At 48.8% G+C, this 22,570-nt stretch overlaps 1 protein-coding gene across 2 annotated transcripts in view; it reads right to left on the bottom strand.

The window, feature by feature from the left end:
* LOC110515478 (lysosomal alpha-glucosidase) overlaps positions 1-22,570 on the bottom strand; it is a 45,562-nt gene that overhangs the window by 7,867 nt on the left and 15,125 nt on the right. For both annotated transcript variants that reach the window (XM_036948524.1, XM_036948523.1), the window contains exons 7-19: positions 18,800-18,919; positions 18,594-18,712; positions 17,496-17,627; positions 16,521-16,631; positions 14,971-15,084; positions 14,379-14,463; positions 13,939-14,056; positions 10,801-10,934; positions 6,376-6,527; positions 5,720-5,868; positions 5,266-5,407; positions 4,006-4,104; positions 2,041-2,205 (exon numbers count right to left, since the gene is read on the bottom strand). In XM_036948524.1, the coding sequence (XP_036804419.1) occupies positions 2,041-2,205; positions 4,006-4,104; positions 5,266-5,407; positions 5,720-5,868; positions 6,376-6,527; positions 10,801-10,934; positions 13,939-14,056; positions 14,379-14,463; positions 14,971-15,084; positions 16,521-16,631; positions 17,496-17,627; positions 18,594-18,712; positions 18,800-18,919 (1,640 nt within the window). The remainder of the gene's footprint in view (positions 1-2,040; positions 2,206-4,005; positions 4,105-5,265; positions 5,408-5,719; positions 5,869-6,375; positions 6,528-10,800; positions 10,935-13,938; positions 14,057-14,378; positions 14,464-14,970; positions 15,085-16,520; positions 16,632-17,495; positions 17,628-18,593; positions 18,713-18,799; positions 18,920-22,570) is intronic.

Below are 22,570 nucleotides of genomic sequence, written 5' to 3'. Positions count from 1 at the left end.
TCTGTAGTGGTCGGAGCGTACTGGTCTGTAGTGGTCGGAGCGTACTGGTCGGAGCGTACTGGTCTGTACTGGTCGGAGCGTACTGGTCTGTAGTGGTCGGAGCGTACTGGTCGGAGCGTACTGGTCTGTAGTGGTCGGAGCGCACTGCTCTGTAGAGGTCGGAGCGTACTGGTCTGTAGTGGTCGGAGCGTACCGGTCTGTAGTGGTCGGAGCGTACCGGTCTGTAGTGGTCGGAGCGTACCGGTCTGTAGTGGTCGGAGCGTACCGGTCTGTAGTGGTCGGAGCGTACCGGTCTGTAGTGGTCGGAGCGTACTGGTCTGTAGTGGTCGGAGCGTACTGGTCTGTAGTGGTCGGAGCGTACTGGTCTGTAGTGGTCGGAGCGTACTGCTCTGTAGAGGTCGGAGCGTACTGGTCTGTAGTGGTCGGAGCGTACTGGTCTGTAGTGGTCGGAGCGTACTGGTCGGAGCGTACTGGTCTGTACTGGTCGGAGCGTACTGGTCTGTAGTGGTCGGAGCGTACTGGTCGGAGCGTACTGGTCTGTAGTGGTCGGAGCGCACTGCTCTGTAGAGGTCGGAGCGTACTGGTCTGTAGTGGTCGGAGCGTACCGGTCTGTAGTGGTCGGAGCGTACCGGTCTGTAGTGGTCGGAGCGTACCGGTCTGTAGTGGTCGGAGCGTACCGGTCTGTAGTGGTCGGAGCGTACTGGTCTGTAGTGGTCGGAGCGTACTGGTCTGTAGTGGTCGGAGCGTACTGCTCTGTAGAGGTCGGAGCGTACTGGTCTGTAGTGGTCGGAGCGTACTGGTCTGTAGTGGTCGGAGCGTACTGGTCGGAGCGTACTGGTCTGTACTGGTCGGAGCGTACTGGTCTGTAGTGGTCGGAGCGTACTGGTCGGAGCGTACTGGTCTGCAGTGGTCGGAGCGCACTGCTCTGTAGAGGTCGGAGCGTACTGGTCTGTAGTGGTCGGAGCGTACCGGTCTGTAGTGGTCGGAGCGTACCGGTCTGTAGTGGTCGCAGCGTACCGGTCTGTAGTGGTCGGAGCGTACTGGTCTGTAGTGGTCGGAGCGTACCGGTCTGTAGTGGTCGGAGCGTACTGGTCGGAGCGTACTGGTCTGTAGTGGTCGGAGCGTACTGGTCTGTAGTGGTCGGAGCGTACTGGTCGGAGCGTACTGGTCTGTAGTGGTCGGAGCGTACTGGTCTGTAGTGGTCGGAGCGTACTGGTCGGAGCGTACTGGTCTGTAGAGGTCGGAGCGTACTGCTCTGTAGAGGTCGGAGCGTACTGGTCTGTAGTGGTCGGAGCATACCGGTCTGTAGTGGTCGGAGCGTACCGGTCTGTAGTGGTCGGAGCGTACTGTCTGTAGTGGTCGGAGCGTACCGGTCTGTAGTGGTCGGAGCGTACTGGTCGGAGCGTACTGGTCTGTAGTGGTCGGAGCGTACTGGTCTGTAGTGGTCGGAGCGTACTGGTCGGAGCGTACTGGTCTGTAGTGGTCGGAGCGTACCGGTCTGTAGTGGTCGGAGCGTACTGGTCTGTAGTGGTCGGAGCGTACTGGTCTGTAGTGGTCGGAGCGTACTGGTCTGTAGTGGTCGGAGCGTACTGGTCTGTAGTGGTCGGAGCGTACTGGTCTGTAGTGGTCGGAGCGTACCGGTCTGTAGTGGTCGGAGCGTACTGGTCTGTAGTGGTCGGAGCGTACTGGTCGGAGCGTACTGGTCTGTAGTGGTCGGAGCGTACTGGTCGGAGCGTACTGGTCTGTAGTGGTCGGAGCGTACTGGTCTGTAGTGGTCGGAGCGTACCGGTCTGTAGTGGTCGGAGCGTACCGGTCTGTAGTGGTCGGAGCGTACTGGTCGGAGCGTACTGGTCTGTATTGGTCGGAGTGTACTGGTCTGTAGTGGTCGGAGCTTACTGGTCTGTAGTGGTCGGAGCGTACCGGTCTGTAGTGGTCGGAGCGTACCGGTCTGTAGTGGTCGGAGCGTACCGGTCTGTAGTGGTCGGAGCGTACTGGTCTGTAGTGGTCGGAGCTTCCCGGTCTGTAGTGGTCGGAGCGTACCTTCACCACAGTGAACACTACGTGAGCGTACTGGTCTGTCTCCAAGGTGTCGATGCTCTCTCCGTCGTCCCAGAATAGCTCTCCTCCGGCCGAGCCGTCTTCAGACAGACTGGACACGAGGTGGAGCGGCTGACCACTGCTCACAAACAGGGTTGTGTTGGGACGCTACACAGGGAGCAACACACAGAGAGACACACAGACAGAGAGACACAGACACAGAGAGAGAGAGAGACAGACACAGAGACACACACAGGCAGAGAGACACAGACACAGACACAGAGAGAGACACACACAGAGAGAGACACACACAGACACAGAGAGAGACACACACACAGAGAGAGACACACACACAGACACAGAGCGAGACACACACACAGACAAAGAGAGAGACACACACAGACACAGAGAGAGACAAACACACACAGAGAGAGACACACACAGACAGCGACAGACACACACAGAGAGAGACACACACAGACAGCGACAGAGACACACACAGACAGACAGACAGACAGCGACACACACAGACAGACAGACAGCGACACACACACAGACAGACAGACAGCGACACACACACAGACAGAGACAGACAGCGACACACACAGACAGACAGACAGACAGCGACACACATAGACACACAGACAGACAGACAGACAGCGACACACACAGACACACAGACAGACAGCGACACGCACAGACAGACAGCGACACACACAGACAGACAGACAGCGACACACACAGACAGACAGACAGCGACACACACAGACAGACAGACAGACAGCAACAGACACACAGACAGACAGACAGCGACAGACACACAGAGAGAACGAAAGAGACCGAGGGAGAGACACAGAGAAAGAGGAAGAGAGAGACACAGTGATTAATTATTTTCGATATGGATGCCTGACCATCCACTTTGTGTCATCTTCCTATTAACCCTCTGAAACTCTGTAGTCATCATTATTCTGACATAACCTTTATTTAACTGGGCAAGTCAGTTAAGAACAAATTATTATTTACAATGACGGCCTACTCATGGGCCAAACCCTAATGACGCTGGGCCAATTGTGCGCCGCCCTATGGGACTCCCAATCACAGCCGGTTGTAATACAGCCTGGAATCGAACCGGGGTCTGTAGTGACGCCTCTAGCACTAAGATGCAAGTGCCTGAGACCGCTGCACCTCCTCGGGAGCCCCAATAACATGATGAGCCAGCTACCTGACCATCTATTGTCTCAAATCAAATCCAATTTAATTTGTCACATACACACGGTTAGCAGATGTTAACGGTCCGACAGTGAACAGGTGCCCCTCACAGCAGAGACACAGAGGAAATTTGTTCCTCCCTACAGTAAAACACTCTCTCTGTCTCTGACTCTCTGACTCTCTGACTCTGTCAATTCAATTCAAGGGGCTTTATTGGCATGGGAAACATATGTTAACAAATCAAATCCAATGTTACTTGTTACATACACATGGTTAGCAGATGTTAATGGTCACATACACATGGTTAGCAGATGTTAATGGTCACATACACATGGTTAGCAGATGTTAATGGTCACATACACATGGTTAGCAGATGTTAATGGTCACATTCACATGGTTAGCAGATGTTAATGGTCACATTCACATGGTTAGCAGATGTTAATGCGAGTGTAGCGAAATGCCTGTGCTTCTAGTTCAGACAATGCAGTTATAACCAACGAGTAATCTAACTAACAATTCCAAAACTACTACCTTATAAACACAAGTGTAATGGGATAAAGAATATGTACATAAGATATATGAATGAGTGATGGTACAGAGCGGCATAGGCAAGATACAGTAGATGGTATTGAGTACAGTATATACATATGAGATGAGTATGTAAACAAAGTGGCAAAGTTTAAAGTGGCTAGTGATACATGTATTACATAAAGATGCAGTAGATGATATAGAGTACAGTATATACATCTGTCTGTTTACCTGTGTAGGTATGACAGCTCCTTCTCTCAGGTGAAGGTTGATATGGTCTAGAGGAGCCTTGAGCCTCAACTCTTCTCCTTTACTACGGATAGAATCACCCTGAGAGAGGAGAGAGAGAGAGACAAGGGAAGTTGGGGAGAGAGGGAGACCGAGGGAGGGAGAGAGAGGAGAGAGAGGAGAGGCAGAGAGACAAGGGAAGTTGGGGAGAGAGGGAGACCGAGGGAGGGAGAGAGAGGAGAGGGGAGGGAGAGAGGAGAGAGGAGAGAGAGGAGAGAGAGGAGAGAGAGAGGAGAGACAGAGAGACAAGGGAAGTTGGGGAGAGAGGGAGACAGAGGGAGGGAGACAGAGGGAGGGAGAGAGAGGGAGGGAGAGAGAGGGAGGGAGAGTTAGGGTTAGGGGTTAGGGTTACACTGTTCTGTTCTGAATGGGGGTGTAACTGTATAGTTAATATATATAGCTGTATTCTTACTGTATAGGAGAGACCTGGGGTTAGGGTTATTAATGGTTATTAAGGGTTATTAAGGGTTATGTATAGTTAATATATATAGCTGTGTTCTTACTGTATAGTAGAGACCTGGGGTTAGGGTTATTAATGGTTATTAAGGGTTATTAAGGGTTATGTATAGTTAATATATATAGCTGTGTTCTTACTGTATAGTAGAGACCTGGGGTTAGGGTTATTAATGGTTATTAAGGGTTATTAAGGGTTATGTATAGTTAATATATATAGCTGTGTTCTTACTGTATAGTAGAGACCTGGGGTTAGGGTTATTAAGGGTTATTAAGGGTTATTAAGGGTTATGTATAGTTAATATATATAGCTGTGTTCTTACTGTATAGTAGAGACCTGGGGTTAGGGTTATTAAGGGTTATTAAGGGTTATTAAGGGTTATGTATAGTTAATATATATAGCTGTGTCCTTACTGTATAGTAGAGTCCTGGGGTTAGGGTTATTAATGGTTATTAAGGGTTATTAAGGGTTATGTATAGTTAATATATATAGCTGTGTCCTTACTGTATAGTAGAGTCCTGGGGTTAGGGTTATTAAGGGTTATTAAGGGTTATGCATAGTTAATATATATAGCTGTGTTCCTACTGTATAGTAGAGACCTGGGGTTAGGGTTATTAAGGGTTATTAAGGGTTATGTATAGTTAATATATATAGCTGTGTTCCTACTGTATAGTAGAGACCTGGGGTTAGGGTTATTAAGGGTTATTAAGGGTTATATATAGGTAATATATGTATAGCTGTGTTCTTACCGTGTAGTAGTCGTACCAGAGACCCTGAGGGAAGTAGCCCACAACATAGTCCACACCTGGATCTAATACTGGTGTCACCATCAAACTCTTCCCCCATAGGAACTGTCTGTCTATCCCATACGTTCTCACGTCCTTGGGGAACCTAAAAATATGAACACACATTGGTCAGGAACATCCTGAAAGAGCTGTGTGTGTGTGTGTGTGTGTGTGTGTGTGTGTGTAACTCACTCGAACAGCAGAGGGCGAGCGACGGTGTGTCCGTGTGTGTGTGTCCCTGTGTGTGTGTGTGTGTGTGTGTGTGTGTGTCCCTGTGTGTGTGTGTGTGTGTGTGTCCCTGTGTGTGTGTGTGTGTGTGTGTGTGTCTGGAACTCACTCGAACAGCAGAGGGCGAGCGACGGTGTGTCCGTGTGTGTGTGTGTGTGTGTGTCCCAGTGTGTGTGTGTGTGTAACTCACTCGAACAGCAGAGGCCGAGCGACAGTGTGTCCGTGTGTGTGTGCGCGGTGGAACAGCGTGTAGAGCAGAGGGAACAGAGAGGAGCGGAGCAGCAGAGACTGTTTCATGGCTGAACGGGCTCGAGGGCTGAACGCTGGGGGGTCCTGAGGCTGGGAGGAGAGAGACACAGAGCACACAGCTTATACAGATAAAATGACTTTTCTATGACAGTTTGTGTCAGGGCCACATTGGTGGAGGGGGGGGCACATTGGTGGAGGGGGGGGCACATTGGTGGAGGGGAGAGGCACATTGGGGTGGGCACATTGGTGGAGGGGGGGGGGGCACATTGGTGGAGGGGGGGGCCACATTGGTGGAGGGGGGGGCACATTGGTGGAGGGGGGGGCACATTGGTGGAGGGGAGAGGCACATTGGGGTGGGCACATTGGTGGAGGGGGGGGGGGGGCACATTGGGGTGGGGGGGGCACATTGGTGGAGGGGGGGGGCACATTGGTGGAGGGGGAGAGGCACATTGGGGTGGGGGGGGGCACATTGGTGGAGGGGGGGGCACGTTGGTGGAGGGGAGAGGCACATTGGGGTGGGCACATTGGTGGAGGGGGGGGGGGCACATTGGGGTGGGGGGCGGAACATTGAGGGGGGGGCCACATTGGGGGTCTTACCTTCTGGTCGATAGAGTTGTGGTTGCGTGTGAAAGGGTAGAAGGCTCCTAGCTGAGTCCAGCGGACACACAGCTCCTCCTCAGTCTGCTCACTGAAGCCACAGATATCAGCCCCCACCAGGGGAACACCCAGGAGGTTAAAGGTTAACATACCTGGAGGGGGAGGGAGGGAGAGAGAGAGATGGCACAGATATCAGACCCCACCAGGGAAACACCCAGGAGGTTAAAGGTTAACATACCTGGAGGAGGAGGGAGGGAGAGAGATGAGACATGATTAGATACTAGCCTGGTTCCATGTGACCTCTAGAGAGATGAGACATGATTAGATACCAGCCTAGTTCCATGTGACCTCTAGAGAGATGAGACATGATTAGATACCAGCCTAGTTCCATGTGACCTCTAGAGAGAGATGAGACATGATTAGATACCAGCCTAGTTCCATGTGACAGAGAGAGAGAGATGAGACATGATTAGATACCAGACTAGTTCCATGTGACAGAGAGAGAGAGATGGAGAGAGATGAGACATGATTAGACACCAGCCTAGTTCCATGTGACAGAGAGAGAGAGATGAGACATGATTAGATACCAGCCTAGTTCCATGTGACCTCTAGAGAGAGATGAGACATGATTAGACACCAGCCTAGTTCCATGTGACAGAGAGCCGGTCCGATACAAAGACTAGAACAGAACAGAACCTAATAGCCTCATCATTGGCTCTTTTGACAATACTATCTATAAAAAGGTATTTTTCTACAGTCCTAAAGAAATGAAAAGTTGTATCCATTTTTACAACGTTACTGTCAGTTTAGTCCATCAGAATGTCCTGGTTTGGTTGAGTATAAAACCATCAGAATGTCCTGGTTTGGTTGAGTAGAACACCATCAGAATGTCCTGGTTTGGTTGAGTAGAACACCATCAGAATGTCCTGGTTTGGTTGAGTAGAACACCATCAGAATGTCCTGGTTTGGTTGAGTAGAACACCATCAGAATGTCCTAGTTTGGTTGAGTAGAACACCATCAGAATGTCCTAGTTTGGTTGAGTAGAACACCATCAGAATGTCCTGGTTTGGTTGAGTATAAAACCATCAGAATGTCCTGGTTTGGTTGAGTATAAAACCATCAGAATGTCCTAGTTTGGTTGAGTAGAAAACCATCAGAATGTCCTAGTTTGGTTGAGTATAAAACCATCAGAATGTCCTGGTTTGGTTGAGTATAAAACCATCAGAATGTCCTAGTTTGGTTGAGTAGAACACCATCAGAATGTCCTGGTTTGGTTGAGTATAAAACCATCAGAATGTCCTGGTTTGGTTGAGTATAAAACCATCAGAATGTCCTAGTTTGGTTGAGTAGAACACCATCAGAATGTCCTGGTTTGGTTGAGTAGAAAACCATCAGAATGTCCTGGTTTGGTTGAGTAGAACACCATCAGAATGTCCTGGTTTGGTTAGTTGAGTAGTAAACCATCAGAATGTCCTGGTTTGGTTGAGTAGAACACCATCAGAATGTCCTGGTTTGGTTGGTTGAGTATAACACCATCAGAATGTCCTGGTTTGGTTGAGTAGAACACCATCAGAATGTCCTGGTTTGGTTGAGTAGTAAACCATCAGAATGTCCTGGTTTGGTTGAGTATAAAACCATCAGAATGTCCTAGTTTGGTTGAGTAGAACACCATCAGAATGTCCTGGTTTGGTTGAGTAGAACACCATCAGAATGTCCTGGTTTGGTTGAGTAGAACACCATCAGAATGTCCTGGTTTGGTTGAGTAGAACACCATCAGAAAGTCCTAGTTTGTTTGGTTGAGTAGAAAACCATCAGAATGTCCTGGTTTGGTTGAGTAGAACACCATCAGAATGTCCTAGTTTGGTTGAGTAGAACACCATCAGAATGTCCTGGTTTGGTTGAGTAGAACACCATCAGAATGTCCTAGTTTGGTTGAGTAGAACACCATCAGAATGTCCTGGTTTGGTTGAGTAGAACACCATCAGAATGTCCTGGTTTGGTTGAGTAGAACACCTTCAGAATGTCCTAGTTTGGTTGAGTAGAACACCATCAGAATGTCCTGGTTTGGTTGAGTAGAAAACCATCAGAATGTCCTGGTTTGGTTGAGTAGAACACCATCAGAATGTCCTGGTTTGGTTGGTTGAGTAGTAAACCATCAGAATGTCCTGGTTTGGTTGAGTAGAACACCATCAGAATGTCCTGGTTTGGTTGGTTGAGTATAACACCATCAGAATGTCCTGGTTTGGTTGAGTAGAACACCATCAGAATGTCCTGGTTTGGTTGAGTAGTAAACCATCAGAATGTCCTGGTTTGGTTGAGTATAAAACCATCAGAATGTCCTAGTTTGGTTGAGTAGAACACCATCAGAATGTCCTGGTTTGGTTGAGTAGAACACCATCAGAATGTCCTGGTTTGGTTGAGTAGAACACCATCAGAATGTCCTAGTTTGTTTGGTTGAGTAGAAAACCATCAGAATGTCCTGGTTTGGTTGAGTAGAACACCATCAGAATGTCCTGGTTTGGTTGGTTGAGTAGAACACCATCAGAATGTCCTGGTTGAGTAGTAAACCATCAGAATGTCCTGGTTTGGTTGAGTATAAAACCATCAGAATGTCCTAGTTTGGTTGGTTGAGTAGTAAACCATCAGAATGTCCTGGTTTGGTTGGTTGAGTAGTAAACCATCAGAATGTCCTGGTTGAGTATAAAACCATCAGAATGTCCTGGTTTGGTTGAGTATAAAACCATCAGAATGTCCTAGTTTGGTTGAGTAGAACACCATCAGAATGTCCTGGTTTGGTTGAGTATAAAACCATCAGAATGTCCTGGTTTGGTTGAGTATAAAACCATCAGAATGTCCTGGTTTGGTTGGTTGAGTAGTAAACCATCAGAATGTCCTGGTTGAGTAGAACACCATCAGAATGTCCTGGTTTGGTTGAGTATAAAACCATCAGAATGTCCTGGTTTGGTTGAGTATAAAACCATCAGAATGTCCTGGTTTGGTTGAGTATAAAACCATCAGAATGTCCTGGTTTGGTTGAGTATAAAACCATCAGAATGTCCTGGTTGAGTAGAACACCATCAGAATGTCCTGGTTTGGTTGAGTAGAACACCATCAGAATGTCCTGGTTTGGTTGAGTAGAACACCATCAGAATGTCCTAGTTTGGTTGAGTATAAAACCATCAGAATGTCCTGGTTTGGTTGAGTAGAACACCATCAGAATGTCCTGGTTTGGTTGAGTAGAAAACCATCAGAATGTCCTGGTTTGGTTGAGTAGAACACCATCAGAATGTCCTGGTTTGGTTGAGTAGAACACCATCAGAATGTCCTGGTTTGGTTGAGTATAAAACCATCAGAATGTCCTGGTTTGGTTGGTTGAGTAGTAAACCATCAGAATGTCCTGGTTTGGTTGAGTAGAACACCATCAGAATGTCCTGGTTTGGTTGAGTAGAACACCATCAGAATGTCCTAGTTTGGTTGAGTATAAAACCATCAGAATGTCCTGGTTTGGTTGAGTAGAACACCATCAGAATGTCCTGGTTTGGTTGAGTAGAAAACCATCAGAATGTCCTGGTTTGGTTGGTTGAGTAGAAAACCATCAGAATGTCCTGGTTTGGTTGAGTAGAACACCATCAGAATGTCCTAGTTTGGTTGAGTATAAAACCATCAGAATGTCCTGGTTTGGTTGAGTAGAAAACCATCAGAATGTCCTGGTTTGGTTGGTTGAGTAGTAAACCATCAGAATGTCCTGGTTTGGTTGAGTAGTAAACCATCAGAATGTCCTGGTTTGGTTGAGTAGAACACCATCAGAATGTCCTAGTTTGGTTGAGTAGAACACCATCAGAATGTCCTGGTTTGGTTGAGTAGAAAACCATCAGAATGTCCTGGTTTGGTTGAGTAGAACACCATCAGAATGTCCTGGTTTGGTTGAGTAGAACACCATCAGAATGTCCTAGTTTGGTTGAGTAGAACACCATCAGAATGTCCTGGTTTGGTTGAGTAGAACACCATCAGAATGTCCTAGTTCCATGTGACCATGTCTCATCTCCCTGCTATCTGTACATAGATTTTTTTTTTTTTACATAAAAAAAACAAACATTTATTTTATTTTGTGTTATTGACTGTGCGTTTGTTTACTCCATGTGTAAGTCTGTTGTTGTTTGTGTCACACTGCTTTGCTTTATCTTGGCCAGGTCACAGTTGTAAATGAGAACTTGTCTCAACTGGCCACCTGGTTAAAGAACGGAGAATGGTCCTCTGCACTACACAGAAAACATATTTACAACTTTTACCAAGCAGAAACATCAAATACTGTAAAACCGTCCATAACAACACAAATCCTGATAGGATATTTTGGACATATCGCCCAGCCCTAGTGTGTGTGTGAGTGAGTGAGTGTGTGAGTGTGTGAGTGTGTGTGTGTCTACCTGCTATCGAGGTGTACATGTCCTTCCAGTGACTCCTGTTGTCTCCTAGCCAGTGTCCAGAGTATTGGCCTTGACTGGGGAAGGTGGAGCGAGAGATCACAAACGCTCTCTTCCCTAACATACGCTTCAGGGCACTGGGGAGGAGGGAGAGAGGGAGGGGAGGGAGGTGGAGAGAGAGAGGGAGGGGGGGAGGGAGGTGGAGAGAGAGGGAGGGAGGGAGGGAGGGAGGGAGAGAGAGAGAGGGAGGGAGGGAGGGAGGTGGGGGGGAGGGAGGGAGAGGGGGGTGGAGAGAGAGGGAGGTAGGGGGGGGGTGGAAAGAGAAGAGAAAACATATATATTGGGAGAGTGAGGGAGGGAGGGAGGGAGGGAGGGAGGGAGTGAGGGAGGGAGTGAGGGAGGGAGGGAGTGAGGAAAGAGAAGAGAAAACATATGTATCGGGCCATCAAAGAAAACTCAAATGTATCCTAGTTAGGTGGTGTATTGGTCACGTCTGACTGTATCCTAGTTAGGTGGTGTATTGGTCAGGTCTGACTGTATCCTAGTTAGGTGGTGTATTGGTCACGTCTGACTGTATCCTAGTTAGGTGGTGTATTGGTCAGGTCTGACTGTATCCTAGTTAGGTGGTGTATTGGTCAGGTCTGACTGTATCCTAGTTAGGTGGTGTTTTGGTCACGTCTGACTGTATCCTAGTTAGGTGGTGTATTGGTCAGGTCTGAATGTATCCTAGTTAGGTGGTGTATTGGTCAGGTCTGACTGTATCCTAGTTAGGTGGTGTTTTGGTCACGTCTGACTGTATCCTAGTTAGGTGGTGTGTTGGTCAGGTCTGACTGTATCCTAGTTAGGTGGTGTGTTGGTCAGGTCTGACTGTATCCTAGTTAGGTGGTGTTTTGGTCACGTCTGACTGTATCCTAGTTAGGTGGTGTTTTGGTCACGTCTCATTTCTCTCTCACTTCTCCCTCTCTCACCTCTCTCTCACCTCACCTCTCTCTCACCTCACCTCTCTCTCACCTCTCTCTCTCTCACCTCTCTCTCTCTCACCTCTCTCTCACCTCTCTCTCTCTCTCTCTCTTTCTCCTCTCTCTCCCTCTAGGTATATTAGGAGGGTTGTTGAGGGCTAAGACCCTGTGTGCCTCTGCTGTCCAGAAGACCTCGTCTCACTACAACATGCACAGCCTGTATGGACTTCTAGAAGCTAAGGCCTCGGCACGGTCAGTACGACACATACACTCTCTGTTACACCACCTAACTAGGATACAGTCAGACGTGACCAATACACCACCTAACTAGGATACAGTCAGACGTGACCAATACACCACCTAACTAGGATACAGTCAGACGTGACCAATACACCACCTAACTAGGATACAGTCAGATGTGACCAATACACCACCTAACTAGGATACAGTCAGACGTGACCAATACACCACCTAACTAGGATACAGTCAGACGTGACCAATACACCACCTAACTAGGATACAGTCAGACGTGACCAATACACCACCTAACTAGGATACAGTCAGATGTGACCAACACACCACCTAACTAGGATACAGTCAGATGTGACCAACACACCACCTAACTAGGATACAGTCAGACGTGACCAATACACCACCTAACTAGGATACAGTCAGACGTGACCAACACACCACCTAACTAGGATACAGTCAGACGTAACCAATACACCACCTAACTAGGATACAGTCAGATGTGACCAATACACCACCTAACTAGGATACAGTCAGACGTGACCAATACACCACCTAACTAGGATACAGTCAGACGTGACCAATACACCACCTAACTAGGATACAGTCAGACGTGACCAATACACCACCTAACTAGGATACAGTCAGACGTGACCAATACACCACCTAACTAGGATACAGTCAGACGTGACCAACACACCACCTAACTAGGATACAGTCAGACGTGACCAATACACCACCTAACTAGGATACAGTCAGATGTGACCAACACACCACCTAACTAGGATACAGTCAGATGTGACCAACACACCACCTAACTAGGATACAGTCAGACGTGACCAATACACCACCTAACTAGGATACAGTCAGACCTGACCAATACACCACCTAACTAGGATACAGTCAGACGTGACCAATACACCACCTAACTAGGATACAGTCAGACGTGACCAATACACCACCTAACTAGGATACAGTCAGACGTGACCAACACACCACCTAACTAGGATACAGTCAGACGTGACCAACACACCACCTAACTAGGATACAGTCAGACGTGACCAATACACCACCTAACTAGGATACAGTCAGACACAACTAGGATACAGTCAGACGTGACCAATACACCACCTAACTAGGATACAGTCAGACGTGACCAACACACCACCTAACTAGGATACAGTCAGATGTGACCAATACACCACCTAACTGTACTGACTGTATCCTAGTTAGGTGGTGTGTTGGTCACATCTGACTGTATCCTAGTTAGGTGGTGTATTGGTCACGTCTGACTGTATCCTAGTTAGGTGGTGTGTTGGTCACGTCTGACTGTATCCTAGTTAGGTGGTGTATTGGTCACGTCTGACTGTATCCTAGTTAGGTGGTGTATTGGTCACGTCTGACTGTATCCTAGTTAGGTGGTGTATTGGTCACGTCTGACTGTATCCTAGTTAGGTGGTGTATTGGTCACATCTGACTGTATCCTAGTTAGGTGGTGTATTGGTTACGTCTGACTGTATCCTAGTTAGGTGGTGTGTTGGTCACGTCTGACTGTATCCTAGTTAGGTGGTGTATTGGTCACGTCTGACTGTATCCTAGTTAGGTGGTGTGTTGGTCACATCTGACTGTATCCTAGTTAGGTGGTGTGTTGGTCACATCTGACTGTATCCTAGTTAGGTGGTGTATTGGTCACGTCTGACTGTATCCTAGTTAGGTGGTGTATTGGTCACGTCTGACTGTATCCTAGTTAGGTGGTGTATTGGTCACGTCTGACTGTATCCTAGTTAGGTGGTGTATTGGTCACGTCTGACTGTATCCTAGTTAGGTGGTGTATTGGTCACGTCTGACTGTATCCTAGTTAGGTGGTGTATTGGTCACGTCTGACTGTATCCTAGTTAGGTGGTGTAACAGAGAGTGTATGTGTCGTACTGACCGTGCCGAGGCCTTAGCTTCTAGAAGTCCATACAGGCTGTGCATGTTGTAGTGAGACGAGGTCTTCTGGACAGCAGAGGCACACAGGGTCTTAGCCCTCAACAACCCTCCTAATATACCTAGAGGGAGAGAGAGGAGAAAGAGAGAGAGAGAGAGAGAGAGGTGAGAGAGAGGTGAGAGAGAGAGAGGTGAGAGAGAGAGAGGTGAGAGAGAGGTGAGGTGAGAGAGAGGTGAGGTGAGAGAGAGGTGAGGTGAGAGAGAGGTGAGAGAGGGAGAAGTGAGAGAGAAATGAGAGAGAGGTGAGTGAGAGAAGTGAGAGAGAAATGAGAGGTGAGAGAGGTGAGAGAGAGAAGTGAGAGAGAAATGAGAGAGAGGTGAGAGAATGAGAGGAGAGAGGGCAGAGAAAGAGAGCAAGATGAGAGAGGTGTGTGTGTGTCTCACCAGGTGTGTACGGAGGGTTCTCCAGCTCGGTGTCAGGACAGCCAACGGTCGACCCGTCCACGAAGCTAGATGGCTCGTTCATGTCCTAGGCAGGAAGTGAGAGGGGTCAGAGGGCAAAGCCGTTCACAATATCTGACTCCAGACCGAAACAGGAAAACACACACACACAAGGTTAGATGACATCACACACAAGGTTAGATGTCAGCACACACACACTCACACACAAGGTTAGATGTCAGCACACACACACACACACACACACAAGGTTAGATGACAGCACACACACACACACACAAGGTTAGATGTCAGCACACACACACACACACACAAGGTTAGATGTCAGCACACACACAGACAAGGTTAGATGTCAGCACACACACACACACGGTTAGATGTCAGCACACACACACACACACGGTTAGATGTCAGCACACACACACACACACACGGTTAGATGTCAGCACACACACACACACACACACGGTTAGATGTCAGCACACACACACACACACACACACACAAGGTTAGATGTCAGCACACACACACACACACACAAGGTTAGATGTCAGCACACACACACACTCTTACGTACGATCCAGAGTCCGTCGAAGGGAACTTTGTCGTGGAACCTCTTGAGATTGTCGTACCACCACTCATGGGTCACATCATCAGAGAAATCAGGGAACGCTGTCAGACCTGGCCACACCTGGGGGGGGGGATGGGGGAGAGAGGGAGAGGGGGATGGGGAGAGGGAGAGAGGTGAACAACATAGGAGAGGAGAGAGGGGGAGGGAGAGAGGGAGGGACGTGAATAACACAGGAGAGAGAGGGCAGGGTAAAAGAGAGGTAGTTGACTTCATTGATCAACAGAAATGTGCCTTCTGCTTATCCCACAGAAACAAACACACAGGTTAAAGAGGCTGAAGCAGAGGGAGGCGCAGTAACCCATTTTAGAGGTTAATGGTCTTGCTCAAGGGCACAACGGCAGGCAGGATACGGCATGTAGCCGTCAGCCCACTTCCTCCAGCTGCTGGTCCATCTCTCTCTAACCTCTAGGAGATCTCCAGCTGCTGGTCCATCTCTCTCTAACCTCTAGGAGACCTCCAGCTGCTGGTCCATCTCTCTCTAATCTCTAGGAGACCTCCAGCTGCTGGTCCATCTCTCTCTAACCTCTAGGAGACCTCCGGCTGCTGGTCCATCTCTCTCTAACCTCTAGGAGACCTCCAGCTGCTGGTCCATCTCTCTCTAACCTCTAGGAGACCTCCAGCTGCTGGTCCATCTCTCTCTAACCTCTAGGAGATCTCCAGCTGCTGGTCCATCTCTCTCTAACCTCTAGGAGACCTCCGGCTGCTGGTCCATCTCTCTCTAACCTCTAGGAGACCTCCAGCTGCTGGTCCATCTCTAACCTCTAGGAGATCTCCAGCTGCTGGTCCATCTCTCTCTAACCTCTAGGAGACCTCCGGCTGCTGGTCCATCTCTCTCTAACCTCTAGGAGACCTCCAGCTGCTGGTCCATCTCTCTCTAACCTCCAGCTGCTGTTCCATCTCTCTCTAACCTCCAGCTGCTGGTCCATCTCTCTCTAACCTCTAGGAGATCTCCAGCTGCTGGTCCATCTCTTTCTAACCTCCAGCTGCATCTCTCTCTAACCTCTAGGAGATCTCCAGCTGCTGGTCCATCTCTCTTTAACCTCTAGGAGATCTCCAGCTGCTGGTCCATCTCTCTCTAACCTCTAGGAGATCTCCAGCTGCTGGTCCATCTCTCTCTAACCTCTAGGAGATCTCCGGCTGCTGGTCCATCTCTCTCTAACCTCTAGGAGACCTCCAGCTGCTGGTCCATCTCTAACCTCTAGGAGATCTCCAGCTGCTGGTCCATCTCTAACCTCTAGGAGATCTCCAGCTGCTGGTCCATCTCTAACCTCTAGGAGATCTCCAGCTGCTGGTCCATCTCTAACCTCTAGGAGATCTCCAGCTGCTGGTCCATCTCTAACCTCTAGGAGTGAGTAAGTACCAAACAGATAGAACGTCCACAGAACCTGGGATTGGAACCTTTAGAGGTACCTTCCTGGTGAGTGTGCTTCCATCTGTGTGTGTGTCTCCCTACCTTCCTGGTGAGTGTGCTTCCATCTGTGTGTGTTTCTCCCTACCTTCCCGATGAGTGTGCTTCCATCTGTGTGGTTGATGAAGACTCCTCTCCTCAGACCTTCGTCATACGGCCAGTACCCTCCTTCTGGCTGGACACTGCTAATACCCGGGTCCTGTAGAGGGAGGAGAGGGGTTAATACCCCTAGAGTGGGGAGGAGAGGGTTAATACCCCTAGAGGGGGGAGGAGAGGGGTTAATAACCCTAGAGGGGGGAGGAGAGGGGTTAATAACCCTAGAGGGGGGAGGAGAGGGGTTAATAACCCTAGAGGGGGGAGGAGAGGGGTAATACCCCTAGAGGGGGGAGGAGAGGGGTTAATAACCCTAGAGGGGGGAGGAGAGGGGTAATACCCCTAGAGGGGGGAGGAGAGGGGTAATACCCCTAGAGGGGGGAGGAGAGGGTTAATACCCCTAGAGGGGGGAGGAGAGGGTTAATACCCCTAGAGGGGGGAGGAGAGGGTTAATACCCCTAGAGGGGGGAGGAGAGGGTTAATACCCCTAGAGGGGGGAGGAGAGGGTTAATACCCCTAGAGGGGGGAGGAGAGGGTTAATACCCCTAGAGGGGGGAGGAGAGGGTTAATACCCCTAGAGGGGGGAGGAGAGGGGTTAACACCCCTAGAGGGGGGAGGAGAGGGTTAATACCCCTAGAGGGGGGAGGAGAGGGTTAATACCCCTAGAGGGGGGAGGAGAGGGTTAATACCCCTAGAGGGGGAAGGAGAGGGTCAATACCCCTAGAGGGGGGAGGAGAGGGTTAATACCCCTAGAGGGGGGAGGAGAGGGTTAATACCCCTAGAGGGGGGAGGAGAGGGTTAATACCCCTAGAGGGGGGAGGAGAGGGTTAATACCCCTAGAGGGGGGAGGGTTAATACCTACCCCTAGAGGGGGGAGGGTTAATACCCCTAGAGGGGGAAGGAGAGGGTTAATACCCCTAGAGGGGGAGGAGAGGGTTAATACCCCTAGAGGGGGAGAGGGGTAACGTACCAGCATCATGACGTAGCGCTGTCCGTGGCTGTGCAGGTCTTTCACCATGTCAGGCAGGGTCGAGAAGGCCGTGGGGTCAAAGGTGAAGTCTAGAGAACGGTCCATGTAGTCTATATCATTCCACTGCACATCCTGGAACACACACACACACACACACACACACACACACTGTTATTTCACAGCACATCCTGGAACACACACACACACACACACACACACTGTTATTTCACAGCACATCCTGGAACACACACACACTGTTATTTCACAGCACATCCTGGAACACACACACACTGTTATTTCACAGCACATCCTGGAACACACACACACTGTTATTTCACAGCACATCCTGGAACACACACACACTGTTATTTCACAGCACATCCTGGAACACACACACACTGTTATTTCACAGCACATCCTGGAACACACACACACTGTTATTTCACAGCACATCCTGGAACACACACACACTGTTATTTCACAGCACATCCTGGAACACACACACACTGTTATTTCACAGCACATCCTGGAACACACACACACTGTTATTTCACAGCACATCCTGGAACACACACACACTCACACAGGGTTTAAGATTTTAACATAACAGTTATTCCACTGCCACTGCCTGTCATGTTCCATGCAGAAGAGAACTGTGAACACACACTGAGGGAGTCAGTCTATACACACACACTGAGGGAGTCAGTATATACACACACACACTGAGGGAGTCAGTATATACACACACACACTGAGGGAGTCAGTCTATACACACACACTGAGGGAGTCAGTATATACACACACACTGATGGAGTCAGTATATACACACACACTGAGGGAGTCAGTCTATACACACACACTGAGGGAGTCAGTCTATACACACACACTGAGGGAGTCAGTATATACACACACACTGAGGGAGTCAGTATATACACACACACTGAGGGAGTCAGTCTATACACACACACTGATGGAGTCAGTATATACACACACACTGAGGGAGTCAGTATATACACACACACTGAGGGAGTCAGTCTATACACACACACTGAGGGAGTCAGTCTATACACACACACTGAGGGAGTCAGCGGAACGTACCTGAGGTATTCCATAGTTCCTCATGTTCTTGACGACGTCCCAGGTGGCATTGCTACTTCCGTAACCCCAGCGACAGAGATGGTACCCCAGCGCCCAGTACACCGGCATGGCGGGGTAACCTGAGAGAGGTGACGGTCGAGAATCAGACAGTGACGACTTCCAAGGACACGAGGAAGAAATAGGTCCTTATCTTTCTGTAGACTGACCTACGACCTCCAAATACTGTCCAATCACAGAGGCCGGATCGGGACCCAGAAAGACGTAGAAGTCCAGGATCCCACCGATGGTACGCCAGGTGATGGCAGGGCCCGGCTGGAGGACCACGTCTGCAGAACCAACATCCACAGAGCATTCATAAACACGCCATAAAGACGACACAGCATCACTCAGACATCAACGAAGATTCAACATACTGAACGTAAAAGGTGGTTGAAATGGAACAGGCCACTGACTCATCATGTCCCAGTAAACAGGAGCTAGAGTAAAGGTAGTAATGGAACAGGCCACTGACCCATCATGTCCCAGTAAACAGGAGCTAGAGTAAAGGTAGTAATGGAACAGGCTACTGACCCATCATGTCCCAGTAAACAGGAGCTAGAGTAAAGGTAGTAATGGTAGTAATGGAACAGGCTACTGACCCATCGTGTCCCAGTAAACAGGAGCTAGAGTAAAGGTAGTAATGGTAGAAATGGGACGTGGCCTCTGACCCATCGTGTCCCAGTAAACAGGAGCTAGAGTAAAGGTAGTAATGGAACAGGCTACTGACTCATCATGTCCCAGTAAACAGGAGCTAGAGTAAAGGTAGTAATGGAACAGGCTACTGACCCATCATGTCCCAGTAAACAGGAGCTAGAGTAAAGGTAGTAATGGAACAGGCTACTGACCCATCATGTCCCAGTAAACAGGAGCTAGAGTAAAGGTAGTAATGGAACAGGCCACTGACCCATCATGTCCCAGTAAACAGGAGCTAGAGTAAAGGTAGTAATGGAACAGGCTACTGACCCATCATGTCCCAGTAAACAGGAGCTAGAGTAATGGTAGTAATGGAACAGGCCACTGACCCATCATGTCCCAGTAAACAGGAGCTAGAGTAAAGGTAGTAATGGAACAGGCTACTGACCCATCGTGTCCCAGTAAACAGGAGCTAGAGTAAAGGTAGTAATGGAACAGGCTACTGACCCATCATGTCCCAGTAAACAGGAGGTAGAGTAAAGGTAGTAATGGAACAGGCCACTGACCCATCATGTCCCAGTAAACAGGAGCTAGAGTAATGGTAGTAATGGAACAGGCCACTGACCCATCATGTCCCAGTAAACAGGAGCTAGAGTAAAGGTAGTAATGGGACAGGCGCCTGACCCATCATGTCCCAGTAAACAGGAGCTAGAGTAAAGGTAGTAATGGAACAGGCGCCTGACCCATCATGTCCCAGTAAACAGGAGCTAGAGTAAAGGTAGTAATGGAACAGGCTACTGACCCATCATGTCCCAGTAAACAGGAGCTAGAGTAAAGGTAGTAATGGAACAGGCTACTGACCCATCATGTCCCAGTAAACAGGAGCTAGAGTAAAGGTAGTAATGGAACAGGCCACTGACCCATCATGTCCCAGTAAACAGGAGCTAGAGTAAAGGTAGTAATGGAACAGGCCACTGACCCATCATGTCCCAGTAAACAGGAGGTAGAGTAAAGGTAGTAATGGAACAGGCCACTGACCCATCATGTCCCAGTAAACAGGAGCTAGAGTAAAGGTAGTAATGGAACAGGCCACTGACCCATCGTGTCCCAGTAAACAGGAGCTAGAGTAAAGGTAGTAATGGAACAGGCGCCTGACCCATCATGTCCCAGTAAACAGGAGCTAGAGTAAAGGTAGTAATGGAACAGGCGCCTGACTCATCGTGTCCCAGTAAACAGGAGCTAGAGTAAAGGTAGTAATGGAACAGGCCACTGACCCATCATGTCCCAGTAAACAGGAGCTAGAGTAAAGGTAGTAATGGAACAGGCTACTGACCCATCATGTCCCAGTAAACAGGAGCTAGAGTAAAGGTAGTAATGGAACAGGCTACTGACCCATCGTGTCCCAGTAAACAGGAGCTAGAGTAATGGTAGTAATGGAACAGGCTACTGACCCATCGTGTCCCAGTAAACAGGAGCTAGAGTAAAGGTAGTAATGGAACAGGCTACTGACCCATCGTGTCCCAGTAAACAGGAGCTAGAGTAATGGTAGTAATGGAACAGGCCACTGACCCATCATGTCCCAGTAAACAGGAGCTAGAGTAAAGGTAGTAATGGAACAGGCCACTGACCCATCATGTCCCAGTAAACAGGAGCTAGAGTAAAGGTAGTAATGGAACAGGCTACTGACCCATCGTGTCCCAGTAAACAGGAGCTAGAGTAATGGTAGTAATGGAACAGGCCACTGACCCATCATGTCCCAGTAAACAGGAGCTAGAGTAAAGGTAGTAATGGAACAGGCCAGCGCCTGACCCATCGTGTCCCAGTAAACAGGAGCTAGAGTAAAGGTAGTAATGGAACAGGCGCCTGACCCATCATGTCCCAGTAAACAGGAGCTAGAGTAATGGTAGTAATGGAACAGGCTACTGACCCATCATGTCCCAGTAAACAGGAGCTAGAGTAAAGGTAGTAATGGAACAGGCTACTGACCCATCATGTCCCAGTAAACAGGAGCTAGAGTAAAGGTAGTAATGGAACAGGCCACTGACCCATCATGTCCCAGTAAACAGGAGCTAGAGTAAAGGTAGTAATGGTAGTAATGGAACAGGCTACTGACCCATCATGTCCCAGTAAACAGGAGCTAGAGTAAAGGTAGTAATGGAACAGGCCACTGACCCATCATGTCCCAGTAAACAGGAGCTAGAGTAAAGGTAGTAATGGAACAGGCCACTGACCCATCATGTCCCAGTAAACAGGAGCTAGAGTAAAGGTAGTAATGGAACAGGCTACTGACCCATCATGTCCCAGTAAACAGGAGCTAGAGTAAAGGTAGTAATGGTACAGGCCAGAGCCTGACCCATCGTGTTCCAGTAAACAGGAGCTAGAGTAAAGGTAGCAATGGTAGAAATGGGACGTGGCCTCTGACCCATTGTGTCCCAGTAAACAGGAGCTAGAGTAAAGGTAGTAATGGAACAGGCCACTGACCCATCATGTCCCAGTAAACAGGAGCTAGAGTAAAGGTAGTAATGGAACAGGCCACTGACCCATCATGTCCCAGTAAACAGGAGCTAGAGTAAAGGTAGTAATGGAACAGGCCACTGACCCATCATGTCCCAGTAAACAGGAGCTAGAGTAAAGGTAGTAATGGTAGTAATGGAACAGGCTACTGACCCATCATGTCCCAGTAAACAGGAGCTAGAGTAAAGGTAGTAATGGGACAGGCCACTGACCCATCATGTCCCAGTAAACAGGAGCTAGAGTAAAGGTAGTAATGGAACAGGCCACTGACCCATCATGTCCCAGTAAACAGGAGCTAGAGTAAAGGTAGTAATGGTAGTAATGGAACAGGCTACTGACCCATCATGTCCCAGTAAACAGGAGCTAGAGTAAAGGTAGTAATGGAACAGGCCACTGACCCATCATGTCCCAGTAAACAGGAGCTAGAGTAAAGGTAGTAATGGAACAGGCTACTGACCCATCATGTCCCAGTAAACAGGAGCTAGAGTAAAGGTAGTAATGGAACAGGCTACTGACCCATCATGTCCCAGTAAACAGGAGCTAGAGTAAAGGTAGTAATGGAACAGGCCACTGACCCATCATGTCCCAGTAAACAGGAGCTAGAGTAAAGGTAGTAATGGAACAGGCGCCTGACCCATCGTGTCCCAGTAAACAGGAGCTAGAGTAAAGGTAGTAATGGAACAGGCGCCTGACCCATCGTGTCCCAGTAAACAGGAGCTAGAGTAATGGTAGTAATGGAACAGGCGCCTGACCCATCGTGTCCCAGTAAACAGGAGCTAGAGTAAAGGTAG

The sequence above is a fragment of the Oncorhynchus mykiss genome, chromosome 17, assembly GCF_013265735.2.
Source record: "Oncorhynchus mykiss isolate Arlee chromosome 17, USDA_OmykA_1.1, whole genome shotgun sequence".
NCBI classification, from domain to species: Eukaryota; Metazoa; Chordata; class Actinopteri; order Salmoniformes; family Salmonidae; genus Oncorhynchus; species Oncorhynchus mykiss.
The sequence above is the reverse complement of the archived record's forward strand: the minus strand, read 5'-3'. Positions and strand labels throughout refer to the sequence as shown.